Here is a 14,236-nt window from a genome sequence, read left to right on the forward strand (position 1 = left end):
TAGTGAAGAACAAATAGCATAAAGGCAAGTGATCAAGATTAATTAAAAGTGTTTAAGTTTTATATGAAATTGATATAAAATATTAATCGTATAAAATATTAACCGATATTTTTGGAAAAACCAAATGTTTTTTTTTTTTTTTAAGTATTCATTTGATAAATATATTGATTATTGATTTACGAAGTGTGGATTAAAAGCTATATTAAAAGTAGTTAAACATACATTATTAGGGTATTCTTATAAAACGCTATCACCCATTTAAACTGTTTATCATGCAAGTCTACCCTTTAATCTTCATAACATCGTTTGGTAGACTATCTCTCTCTCTCTCTCTCTCTCTCTCTCTCTCTCTCTCTCTCTCTCTCTCTCTCTCTCTCTCTCTCTCTCTCTCTCTCTTATATTCCCTCTGTTTGGGTTAGTTAAAATGCGGAAGTTTCCGCCCACGAAGATGAGGCTTACGATGCAATCTGCAACCATCCCAGCAAAGTCCTCCTCTCCGCTGGTTTGTGTGGAGAGACATTGAACTCGTATGGCTTCCCTGTCAGCATCAGAGCGAAGAGCATTCGCTCTCAAAATCAACAGGTAATCTGCTTTTCCGTTTGGCTTGACTCTCTAGCTAGCTCGTGTACGGCACAGATTGATCCCGGGGAATCTGAGTTGAGTTTTGGACCTGTCTGTCTGTCTACAGGGAGTTTGAGTGAATTCCGGAACATGCGTTCGTGTGGATTGGGACCATAAGATTTAATAGTCTTGTGACTAATTGCAATCTGATTATTAATAATGTGATTATTGCTGGTACAGCATTGACATGTGGGTTAAACTGCTTTATGAATGGCAACATGTACCTGTCACTTTCGGTAGGCAGATGGTCTACATTCAAATACATCTGTAGTGTAGAGAGGTTTTGGAGCTTAAAGGATTTGCAGATTTATCCATTTAGGCAGAAAGAAAGAGATTTCAAAAGAGGTTTTTTCATTTCCGTTTAATTCTATATTTGGAGCTCCGGTCTATTTGATCATTTCCCCTATAGACCCCCTTCCCTTCTCTGATTATGTTAGGTCAGTAATGACCCCTGTTAGGTGTCAAACTAAAGTGGAAGTATGTATTGTTCCTGTTTTATCCCGTATACCAGGTGGGGAGGAAATTCACATAAGAACAACATGGAAGAAGAAATCCAGTGTCCTGAAAATATATGCTACCTTACAGGATGTGCTACCAACCCTATATTCGCACAGCTTTAGGGTTTGGGGTTAGGGTTTAATACAGGCTCACACCATATCACACTATCTACTATTTATGCTGATAGGTATTATCTGCCTGACAAGATGTGGTACATAGCTTTTTAACAAATTTCTTGCTGTTGTAATACATACCGACAGGTTCTCCCATGCCTCCCGACATGTGCTACCCATGTTTTAACATTACATATCACTGTTTTTACTGTTGGTAGCACATCCTGAGAGATGTGCACAAATGTGGTCCAAACATCATCTGCACCCTGAAACTATTTAGTGAATTACTTAACCTCCTGTGTGCTATCTGTCTGCACAGGTCTCAGAACAGTTCGAAATGCACTTTATTTTCCTCATTCTCAACGGGGATGATGCACAGTTGACATAGGATTTCAATGGGCAAAGTTGTAAAGTAATGTACATTCTGTTGAACAGCATGGCGTTTCATGATAACACGCTCAAATTTAAATAAATGGCATATCAGATGAAACCTGAGCTACCATAGCACATGTGGAGGCTTCACACCATTCTCTGTGGCTTCCACGCACATCTCACATTGCGTCCCACGAGTGAACCACATTATAGCGACCACAAGGTGGTTACCCCATGTGACTCTACCCTCCCTAACAACTGGGCTAATTGGGTTGCTTAGGAGACCTGGCTGAAGTCACTCCGCACGCCCTGGATTCGTATTCATGACTCCAGGAGTGGTAGTCAGCATTTTTACTTGCTGAGCTACCCAAGACCCTGCGTATTTGGTTTTTGGAATGGACACTTTCATTATGTAGAGTTTTGTTGCATTTTGATGCATTGTTTTTATTTAGCTTATTATTCCATGTTTTCTCAGTTCTTAGTACCTTTCTATGGTTGTAGCTTAATATTTAAGGCTCTGTGCTGGTAATGTAGATGCTGCAGATTTGGTGAGAACTAAGAAAGTTTGTTTCATGTTGACGGACATCATTGTCCAACCTGTATCACTTAATGATCATACTTTATCAACACCAGTCTTTGAAAGTGTTTTTTTTTTTTTAATTATTCAAAAGGTATAGTGCAAAATGTAGTTTTCTGAAAAGTTTGTAGGTTTAGACTGCTTTTGTTTTCACAACAGGATTATGATTATGTAATTAAACAGTCACAGTTTCACTTCATCTTTATAAGGACACAAAAGGAAATTGAATGTGACTCATTGATGCTAATTTGAGATTATAGACATTTATAGGTAGTACAGATCATTTTAGTGTCCAAAAAAGGGTTAGTTCAGCCAGAACATCGTTTATTCACCATCAGTTTGTTCTAAACCCACATGACTTTATTTTCTTTTGTTGAACAAAGGAGACAAATTGAAGAATGTTTCCTTTACAAAAAGTGATTGGGACTGTCAGTGCCTTACATTCGGCGTTTCTTTTTGAGTTCCATGGATGAAATAAAGTCATATAAGTTTGTATATTTATATTTATATTTATATTTATGCATTTGGCAGACACTTTTATCCAAAGTGACTTACAGATCCCTTATTACAGGGACAATCCCCCTGGAGCAACCTGGAGTAAAGTGCCTTGCTTAAGGACACAATGGTGGTGGCTGTGGGGTTTGAACCAGTGTCCTTCTGATTACCAGATTACCAGTTATGTGCTTTGACCACTACACCACCACCACTCTGACAGAATATTTTTTTTTTTTGGCTGAACTATCCTTTTACCAGTAAAAAGCCAAGAGATGCTCAATCAATAGAATGATGCAAGTGTCTAATACAGTAAACTTGCGACTGACCAACACATCTCACAGGAGGACGATACTTGCTGTGGTTGCAGCTGCTTGTATTGCACAAGTGCTGAGCTTGTGCTGTCTCGTGCAGACAGTTTTGAAAGGAGGAAAACGTCAGCGCATTTGCTGCAGATTTCCCTTTCAGGTCCACACTGCTCATGCCTCAATCTTTACATCATCCCTCATTTTCTGTGGCCACACATATATTTGCATGAATGATGCATTCACTCATGAAAAGTGTGTTGTACTGAAGGAGGTGTCCGGAGGTTTGTTTGTTTGGTGTTCTGTCTTAATCCTTTGAATTTCGAGACATCATTAGAAATGCTTCACCATGGGACAGACACTGTGGTGAAAACAGAAAGCAATGGGACATGACAGTCTATCATTGAAAGCCCTCTGTCAGCATAAAAGGCTCTTGTTGAAGGAAATGCTTGACAATATCATGAGAGTAGTTCTTTAATTTCAGTTATCTTCAGCTGATGCAGATCTTCAAAATAAGTAATTTTCTTAGGCAAACATAAATTCTGCTCTTTCGCAATAGTGTATAGAGGCACTCTGACCCGTAATTGACAGTTTAGACAAACAATCATAGTCCACTCTCTTTGGAATGTGGCTGCCATGGCTCTTGTTTATGATTTTGCAGAATTACTGTTTTGTGAACATTACGCTCTATCCTATAGTATTGCCTTTGAATAAAGTATGCTTTTGGATTTGATTTTTGAGTTGAATTTGTATTTATATTTCACTGCATTGCAAGCAGTGGTCGACCAATAAAATATTTGGAAATTAGAAAAACAATTCTTATTGGATTTACTGCCATCTGCAGCCTGATACCAAATGATGCAAAGAGAGAACATTGAGACTTTGTTGCCTAAGTATAGAAATAACAAATCATTGTAACATTAAAGTCAAAGCAAGTCAAATAATTTTTTATTTGTGCTTTTCCCAATACACATTGTTTTAATCAGCTTTACGGAATATAAGCTGTAATGTCTGTAACGTCTCAAAACATGTATAAGCAATACTCCTGGAAACATAAGAAACAATTTGATTAAAATATGACTTTCTATAGCTTGGAATTTAAAATAGCACAACTTATTCCTGATGTCCCCTACGGAAGCATAATGGACTGCACTGTGAAAAATGTGTTTTTAGGAGTCTTTGCGCCTCCCTGTACAACAGCATTTTAGTGCCATGGGGAAAAAAAATGTATTGTAAGATTTCGATAATAAAGTCATAATATTTTGAGAATAAATAAAAAATTTCGAGAATAAAGTCGTAGTACTATGAGATTAAAGTCGTAATAGGATTAATTTGGCACATCAGCACAAAGTTATTGGGATCCGGACACTGCAGCAGTTACTTGCATCAAGCACGTATCCATCTCTAACAGGTGGAAAATTACTAATACAAATAAAGATCTGAAGACAGTTAATGTAAACATAATTATGATAATAATAAAAAAAATATAAATACATTTTAGGTTCAAGGTGAACTTGTTTAGATTGTATACACATCGTCTATATAAAGTGAACCTGACGCTTTACCTGTGTTCCACAAGTCACGCTCCAGCTGCACTCCTCTGAACAAACAGCACATCAAAAACGTGCATCGATGGCTTTTCTGTCATATTTTCTTCAAAATATAATAAAGTGGGTTTCTTCAAGCGTGTGTCTTTTTGTCTGTAATTCAGCCTACTGATGTCTGTCATTTGAATCCTGTTCTTTGTGCATATGTTTAGGTCCCAGCCAAAGAAACAGATCTTTAGGCTTCGTGAGAGCCCCTTATGATGCACATCACAGACATTCATGTTACGTGCATTATTTTTATCAGTTTCATTAATCTCTATGAAGACGAGAATTAATACATATGAAACCCTGTCTTACTAAAGCCATCATTATTTCTGTAATTCAATTCTCTAATAGTTTATAAATGTCAGTGCCTTTACAAGGTTAAAACCTCAAAAACATTTTGAACTGAAGCTCCCGTAATTAAGCACTTACCTTCTAGTTTATAACAAGGGATCTACGTGCTGGTTTGGGAGCAGGGGTGGATTTAGGCATGGGCGACATGGGCAGCAGCCCGGTGCGGCATCTTGCTGGGGGTGGCAGAAGGCGCCCACACAAACAAGTAGGCGCCCTGAAGTCCACCAGCCGCCCAACCACCCACCACCCCTGACTGCTAAGGGCGCCACACAAGCTTTTTTGGTTTTGTGCAGCAGATTCTAAACAACAGGCTTATAAGATACATTTTTTTCTTGAATCAGACTACATTGGTCATGCTGTATGTTTCGTGTAGTGTTGTCACGGTACCAAAATTTCAGTAGTCGGTACCAATACCAGTGAAATTTCACGGTACTCGATACCATTTTCGGTACCAAAGCAAAACACAAAAACAGGTTACTAAACAACACTCTTTTAATAACAAAGTTAACAAAACATTAGCAGCAGAACTAAGAACAAGAATATGCCATTGAGCAACACTTTAATTTAAATATATATATTTTTTATTATAACAAAACTGAACAATGTATGCTTAAAGTATTTTTGAACACATATATAAGATTTGCTTCAACTTTTGTAACTTTTTACCAAGTACTAAAAAACAAAACCTAAATGAACAAGCATACAATAGAATGAATAAAAAAAAATTCCAAACTAATGTGCAAAGTGCTCTCTTATTAATAAAGCTGCATATTGCCAATTTTCTTCATGATAAGAAATGCATAGTGACATATATAGATATTATGATTAAATAAGTCGCGATCAGTCACGTTCTAATCTAGCTGCATTAAGCGTGCACGCGCGAGTGAGGGATGAGTTCCCCGAGGCGGAGTCTCTGTCAGCAGGGTGCAGTTTCAATCTCTCTCCCTTAGTTCGGGACATTCACGCAACTTATAGAAGAGGCACTGACCACACAGAGAAATACCAGTTTCTGAGTTTATAGTTATTAACATGATCTGCTTCTGTATTATTTGAACTTTAATAAAGCAATAACGCATTAAATTTGACTGGATTTAAGATTGTTACGAATGCAGACAGCGAAGGCAGACGAGGAGAGCGGATCTAAGTGCAGGCTTTACTTTATTGAAACACAAAGGAAAACCCTCAATGGGGAAATAAACATAACACAGAAAATACAGGCAGGGAACACACACCGGGCTAACAACATTCAACGAAAGACAAGGACTGAACCAAAAACCAGGATATAAATACACAAGGACAGGATGATTACAAATGATAAACAGGTGTGAACAATGACACAAAATGGCAGTGATGATGACAGGTGGATACTGGGAAGTGTAGTTCTTTAAACAATAGACTAGTGAGACAGTGGAGCTAAACAAGGGACAAAAGTGAACCTATGGAAAACAAAAGGGACAAAAATGGAAACCAAAGGGGCAACGGTAAAACAAGACAAGGTAACCCTAACATAGCCCCACCTCAAAGATCGGATTCCAGACGATCAAAAATTGACAAAACAAAAAAACAGGAAGAACAAATGTCCATAGACTGGGGGGGGGCTTGTGGTGGGCAGACAGACCAAGGGGAGCAACGAAGGGCAAACAGGCAGTCCAGGGGGCAACGAGGGGCAGACAGACAGTCCAGGGGGCAACAAGGGGCAGACAGACAGTCCAGGGGGCAACAAGGGGCAGACAAGAGGTCCAGGGGGCAACAAGGGGCAGACAAGAGGTCCAGGGGGCACAGAGGGCAGGCAGGAAGTCCAAGGGGGCACAGAGGGCAAGGACAGGTTCAGGTGGTCTGGGAGCTAGCCACAGGGCAAGGGTAGGTTCAGGAGGCCTGGGAGCTGACCACAGGACAAGGACAGGTTCAGGTGGTCTGGGGGCTGGCCACAGGGCAAGGATAGGTCTGGGGGACCGGGGAGAAGGCCACTGGACAGGGGCAGGTTCAGAAGGCCTGGGAGGAGGCCACAGGACAGGGACTGGGTCAGGGGGCCCGGGAGGAGGCCACAGGACAGGGGCCGGGTCAGGAAGCCTGGGAGGAGGCCACAGGACGGGAACTGGGTCAGGGGGCCCGGGAGGAGGCCACAGGACAGGGGCCGGGTCAGGAGGCCTGGGAGGAGGCCACAGGTCAGGAACAGGGTCAGGGGCCCTGGGAGGAGGCCACAGGACAGGGGCCGGGTCAGGAGGCCTGGGAGGAGGCCACAGGACAGGGGCCGGGTCAGGAGGCCTGGGAGGAGGCTACAGGACGGGAACTGGGTCAGGGGGCCTGGGAGGAGGCCACAGGATAGGGGCCAGGTCAGGAGGCCTGGGAGGAGGCCACAGGATAGGGGCCGGGTCAGGAGGCCTGGGAGGAGGCCACAGGTCAGGAACAGGGTCAGGGGCCCTGGGAGGAGGCCACAGGACAGGAACAGGGTCAGGGGCCGGGTCAGGAGGCCTGGGAGGAGGCCACAGGACAGGGGCCGGGTCAGGAGGCCTGGAAGGCTCTGAGGACAGAGCTGAGGAAGGCTCAGGAGGCTTTGGGGGCGGAGCCGTAGGAGGCTCTGGAGGCGGAGCCGTAGGAGGCTCGTGAGGTTCTGGAGGCGGAGCTGAGGGAGGCTCAGGAGGCAGAGCCGTAGGACCCTCTAGAGGCGGAGTCCTAGAAGGCTCGGGAGTCTCTGGGAGCAGAGCCGTAGGAGGCTCGGGAGGCGGAGCCCTAGATGGCTCTGGGGTCTCTGGGAGCAGAACCGTAGGAGGCTCGAGAGGCGGAGCCGTAGGAGGCTCGAGAGGCGGATCCGTAGGAGGCTCGAGAGGCGGAGCCCTAGAAAGCTCTGGAGTCTCTGGGAGCAGAGCCATAGGAGGCTCGGGAGGCGGAGCCGTAGGGGGCTCTGGAGGTGGAGCCGTAGGAGGCTCAGGGAGAAGGGCCGTGGAAGACTCGAGAGGCTCTGGTGGCGGAGCCCTGGGAGGCTCGAGAGGCTTGAGGGGCGGAGCCCTGGGAGGCTCGAGAGACTTGAGGGGCGGAGCCCTGGGAGGCTCGGGAGGCTCGGAAGGCGGAGCGCTAGGAAGCTCGGAAGGCGGAGCTCTGGAAAGCTCGGGAGAGGCTCTGGAGAGGCTGAGGAGCTCTGAGGCAGGCTCGGAGAGGCGGAGCTCTGGAAAGCTCGGGAGACTCGGAAGGCGGAGCTCTAGGAAGCTCGGGAGGTGGAGCTCTGGTATGCTCGGAGGGCGGAGCTCTGGTATGCTCGGGAAGCTCGGGAGGCAGAACTCTGGAAAGCTCAGAGGGCGGAGCTCTGGAAAGCTTGGGTAGCTCGGGAGGCAGAGCTCTGGAAAGTTCGGAGGGCGGAGCTCTGGAAAGCTCGGAAGGCGGAGCTCTGGAAAGCTCGGAAGGCGGAGCTCTGGAAAGCTTGGGAGGCTCGGAAGGCGGAGCTCTGGAAAGCTCGGGAGGCTCGGAAGGCGGAGCTCTGGAAAGCTCGGAGGGCGGAGCTCTGGAAAGCTCGGGAGGCTCGGGAGGAGCTGACTCTTGGACGGGCACGACCACTGGCGCTGGCTTTTGGACGGTCATGGCTACTGGTGCTGGCTCTTGGACGGTCATGGCTACTGGCGCTGGCTCTTGGAATCCTTGGAAATCCTTTTAAAGTTCCTGCCTCTGCATGGGTACCCCGGTACCTTCAGAAATTCTGGTATCATAAATAATATTTTGTTTGAGTACCGATTGGTACCGGGGTACCGGTATTTTTGACAACACTAGTTTCGTGTTGTAGATTTAAAACAACTGGCTCATTTGAGTCATTTGTTTAGGAAACGGACAACGCTACCTGGTCATGATGTATATTTCCTGCTATAAATTCAAAAGAAATGGCTCATGAGATCCATTTGCTCGGGATTGGACTATACTGGTTACAGTGTATGTTGTGTGCCATATAATCACGAATCAGTAATATTCATCAGGAGAGGACTTGATTGGTTGAAATAACTATAACTCAGTACTAACCCTACCCCTAAACCTAACCCTAAGCAACCAGTGCTTTCTACTTACATGCAGTATGAACGAGTCTTCCACTGTTATCCTATATTTCAGAAATCTGCAACCCTTTCACAATGGCGGAAGAATGCATGTTCGAGAACCTTTAGTTGAACTGAAATTCATGAAAATCATTCAACCATCCTAAAACTAAAATTTATAGAAAATATGCACTATCCATGAACAAGACATTTGGTAGATTTTGAAAGTGACACTACATGGAATAACAAAAATCTTTTAATTGTGCCCAATTTTGGACAGAGTCATATGTAGTTACATAGAGGCCATTTTATTAATATAAGAGTTTTCTTATGAAGACAATACAGCATTCAGTATACTGCATTCAGTATAACTTTTTTCATCATATTGCATTAGAAATCAATTTCTAAACTTTTAAATATCAACAAAAATTCAATCAGAAAAGGTAATTCAGAAAGTGTGAGCTCATCCCATGCCATGTGCGTTTGTATGCATGATTTGATCCCTAAAATTACAGCTCCTGTCAGTTGATGGAATGCCAACAAACCAGAAGGAAGGTCAAAACGAGACTTCTCTCTCTGGGCTCTTTGTCATTCTGTCCAGTGCCGAAAATGTTGCCACACATAAATACAGCCACTGAAAGTTTCATACACTGCTTTATATTGTAATGAACATTGAATCTATTTAGAGAGGCATGGCTGTAACTTTTTTGGACCAGGAATTGTCACCCACACGGCCACATGTATCACCACCTTTCATGTTTAATTGTTGTTGTTTTTCTGTTAATAGACATGCAACACATAGCACTGGAATTTGATGACTGGATACACCATAAGGGTTCTGCAGGTTTTGCACAAGAGGAGTGGAAATGCATAGTCCCTTTGCTTTTTAAGATACATTTAATCCTGCAATCAGTGTGTTTATTTTGTAACTTCAGCTTGTTAGTTTTTTGGCTTTTCTTCTTGGACAAAGTCTTCTGCAGTAATGCATTGTGCCTGTAAGATATTACAGCAGTTTGACCTTTGTTCCATAATATTGTGAACAACAATGAACGGTGCTGTGTACTAAATTGTCTCTGCATAGATATTCTGTCCTTCTGTCAGGATGGAGCATTATTTTTTTATTTGCCATAATTTACTCTGATTTGTCCATGCCCAGTGGTTAGAGAATTTGCATGCTATATCATCCCTAACTTGATGTTTAGTAGTTAATGAAGTGTGTCTTTGTGCCTGATATTGTGGACATATTGAAAAAGCAGTTATAAATGCACCCATTATAACTCATTAAATGAAATATCGCTCTTGTTTCTTAAAGCTTTTCTGTTGGCACTACAGTCACCATACTGAGTTCAGAAAAACAAGAATGATGGCAGCTACAGCAATTTTGAGTTAACTGGTGTTATTGTTGCACATTTGTTTTGTGTGATCTGAAGCATAGTGTAATTGACATAAGTACTGTCAACACATGCCTTTAACCACCATGGAAATTTTGATCCAGTCCTTCCCATGAACACTTAATCATGTTTTAATGCTGCTTTAAAATGGTAGGGGACATTTTAAAATACAAGTGTTAAATATAAAGTAAAAAGGATTTCAGGCACCCAGTTACCCCTTCAAACGATGGTCCGTGTAAATGAGTTTGGGGAAACAGCACTCATTAAGGCTGGTGACCCATTTATTTAAGGCTTTTGATAATTGGGTGCACAATAGTACTCTGTTGTATCGCGGCCTGGAAGGCTGGCTAGCAAGTTCAATACCTCTCCTCTTCTGAAGGAATCCTTTTAGTAATATGGAAGAGCAATTAAGAAAACAAGCTGCATTGTGAGAATTGTTGGCTGTGATACTGTGGGAATGTGACTTAAGAGAATAATTTGCTCTAAACACTGTTTGACTTCTTTAGTTGTAAAACACATTTGGAAGTATGAAGTTTTGTTACTTAGTTACGAAAAATAGCTGCACAATTAATCGTATTTTAACAGCGATTTCTGTCTCTCATGGTTAATTAAACATATCTGTCTGTGATATTAGGAATTAGTGCAGAAATTACTGCCAGGTAAAATTGTAAGTTGTTTTTCATTTTCATTATTGGATATGTGAGGATGACAGACCAAATGGAAGAGGGATTGTGGAGGCTAGCAGAGGGTGTGACCCCCTGATGTCACTATACTTAAAAAGTGACGGGGACACTATACTGTAAAAAGCACCATCTTTCGGATGAGACATTAAACCGAGGTCCTGACCCTCTGTGGTCATTAAAAATCCCAGGACAATTCTCGTAATGAGTAGGGGTATAACCCCTGGCCAAATTCCCCATTGGTCCTTGTCTATCATGGCCTCCTAATAATCTCCATCCCTAAATTGGCTTCATCACTCTACTCTCCTCTCCTCTCCACCACTCTGCACTATGCTGCCGTCGCATCATCCAGGTGGATGCTACACACTGGTGGTGGTTGAGGAGATCCCCCCTAGACTATGTAAAGCACTTTGAGTGCCTAGAAAAGTGCTATATATAAATGTAAGGAATTATTTTTATTATTAAATCACAAGCTCTTTCGAAGTCCATTTTCACCTCAACTGACCTTTCACGCTTTCTTCAAAAGTTCGCCACTGACAAATCTCTGTATCACTTTCAGAAACACGCTCTGAAATACAGAGAAGTTTACGAGTATCCTATGTGCATATACTGTATTCGCTATATACACATGAGGCTTATAATGCAGTGTTTCATTGGTCTCGGAGGGGTTCTGTGCTCATTAAACATGAAATGAATTCCATCTCATGCTCTGATCAAGTGTTACACCAAAAAGCTGTGCTCTGAGTTCGGTTTGTGCACGTAACTAGCGTGCCCTGACCGTGTTTTATAGTTAAAGTTATAGTTAGTTGCACTTTTGTGTAACTCCAAATGTGTTTTGCCAGTAGAAGGTTCTAAACAAATCTAAAATATCATGGCACCAGGGTTGTGTGGTGTGAGGAGATAACATCATTTCACAATGTTTGGAAATGCAAATCTTTCTTCAACTCAAATTAGACACTGAAGCACACAAACTTCCTCTAGTTCCCGCCAAAATAAATACTTGAGGCCTTATAGCAATACTGCATGCTAAATTATTACAGAAATATATAACTTTTGTTTATTGCAATATTCATAATAATTAAATATACATTTTAAAGACTATTCAAATATGTGTATGTATTTTTAACACCTTGTTCAACATGAGTTGCTTTTAAATATAGTTTATTTTTTTAATTCTTTTCATTTAGAATTGATATCGAAGCTGTGGCAATAGTGATTAATTAATTAATTAATTCATTTTGTCCAAATCATGCAGCTCTAAACATTTTAAGCTAAATTTGTTATTTATAATTTTAACTATTATTGTGCAGTCTTGATTTTGATTCATGTTTTGGATGTACTAGTGTACTAAGTTACAGTATATACTGCAAATCAGTGGTTCTTAACTGGTTGATCTGTTCTGGGTGGCGGAGAGAATGTTAAATGCAAATAATTGATTCCAGTATCTTTTGTTGTTGAGGTTGTGCATCCAGTCAAACTCTACGTTATTTTGGTGAACATATATCTGTCATTCAGTAGAAGCTAGGCTTATTAGACAGATGCCAACATGGACAGGTTGACAGGTTGCATGACGTGCCCTCATGGGACTATGTGGGGTCGCCTCTTGATGTCCAATCTGGGTCCTGAAGTAAAACTGGTTGAGAATCACTGCTCTGTATTCAAAATGAAGCACACACTGTCATTTTTACACTACATATTTTAATTTAGTCTGTGATGCTGTTTCAGGTCAGGGAACCTGGGCCACTGTCTGATTTTTTTTTTTTTTTGTCTCTGCTTTGCCTAAAGTGGTTAGAAAACACAGGTGCGCACACACACGCACACACATAGTGCACCTTCTCAGTGTTCGGGAAACATTTCATCATAGTGTCGAAATAATTTTACGCTTAATTTAGGAATCACCTGGCATGGTTTTCAAAAACTGATTAGTACATATTGTAAAAGGCTTTGTTGTAGTACTCACCTCTGCCAGAATCTTGCAATGGATTCTTTGATATCACATTCTAGATTGGCAATGTTTGAAGAGACATGAAAAGAGTGTACTACAACATGTTCATTGATTAAAAAAAAAAAAAAAATGCAATAAAACTCCAGTATACTGTTACAAAAAGAATAATGGGAAGCTTTGCAGTGATAGTACGTAGATATTCTAGCAAAGTGTAAGGCTGAGGGGTGACAGATTCTCCTCCTGATTTACGAGTGAATACAGATATCTGGCAGAAACTGTTTATTATTCTGTCTGCAGAAAACCCATTCACCTAAACCCATTTGTAAACCTATAAATAGAAAAGGTCTAGGACAGAATATTAGGCCTGATATAGAATATTGTCAAATATATAAACTTTCACATAATATATACTGTGCAACAGGGGAATGCACTTTATTGTGGCATAATATTGATTAACACAAATATGTGCTTTGATGTCCCTCCTTTTCTTTAAAAATAAAAAAGCTAAAATATTTGTTCCAGTGAGGCACTTACAATGGAAGTGAATGGGGGCCAATTTAGGGTCCCCATTCACTTCCACTGTAAGTGTGTCACTGTAACCTTGATTTTTCCTTTTTTTTTTTTTTAAGAAAAGGAGGGACAAGTCTAAATGAATGTTTGTGGTTATCAACATTATGCCACAAATGCTGTCAATTAAGCTTAACTTGTATTGAACCCGGAACATTACTTTAAAATCCCTCCTTGAGCCCAGTTTTTTCCCTCCTTGCCTGCACAAACACATTCTCTAGAGAATAATTCTGTGTTATCTACTCTCTTCATCCCTATCTCTCTCTCTCTTTGCTGTCTCAGACACTCCTCTGCAGAGATCCGGAGACATTTCAGTGGGATCAGCCATGGTTCCCTGCCGCACCATCGGCACAGTTACAGCACCTCCGGCTCTTTTTGCTTCAGCATAGTGAGTGACTGCTCTTCATATAGAATCCAATAGATTAACTTTAGATAAAGAAAGCAACTGTGAATATTCTATATACATGTGTGTTTATGAACAGATTATTCTGGAGGTGGATGAATGGTGATTCTTTGTATGATATTGTTTGAGCCCGTGACATCGTAGTCTACAAATGCAAACTGATTTGTTGTTAAAAAAAGTGCAATATACTTTGAATATACATTAGCCTGTATTTATGCAATATCACACTCACAATCTTGTAACTTTACAAAAGTTACAGATATTTCGGACACATTATGGCCAGCTATTTTGTTTATGGACATGGACAAGCAGATTG

At 41.6% G+C, this 14,236-nt stretch overlaps 1 protein-coding gene across 2 annotated transcripts in view; it reads left to right on the top strand.

The window, feature by feature from the left end:
- The first annotated feature begins 460 nt into the window (after positions 1–460).
- The window catches only part of LOC127630743 (dedicator of cytokinesis protein 8-like), a 73,921-nt gene continuing 60,145 nt past the window's right edge, over positions 461–14,236 (top strand). Inside the window, exons 1-2 of one of the 2 annotated variants that reach the window (XM_052108483.1) lie at positions 461–582; positions 13,800–13,905. In XM_052108483.1, the coding sequence (XP_051964443.1) occupies positions 530–582; positions 13,800–13,905 (159 nt within the window). In that variant the 5' untranslated portion in view covers positions 461–529. The remainder of the gene's footprint in view (positions 583–13,799; positions 13,906–14,236) is intronic. The other variant, XM_052108485.1, reaches the window with a different exon arrangement.

This window comes from Xyrauchen texanus, chromosome 37 (genome assembly GCF_025860055.1).
Source record: "Xyrauchen texanus isolate HMW12.3.18 chromosome 37, RBS_HiC_50CHRs, whole genome shotgun sequence".
NCBI classification, from domain to species: Eukaryota; Metazoa; Chordata; class Actinopteri; order Cypriniformes; family Catostomidae; genus Xyrauchen; species Xyrauchen texanus.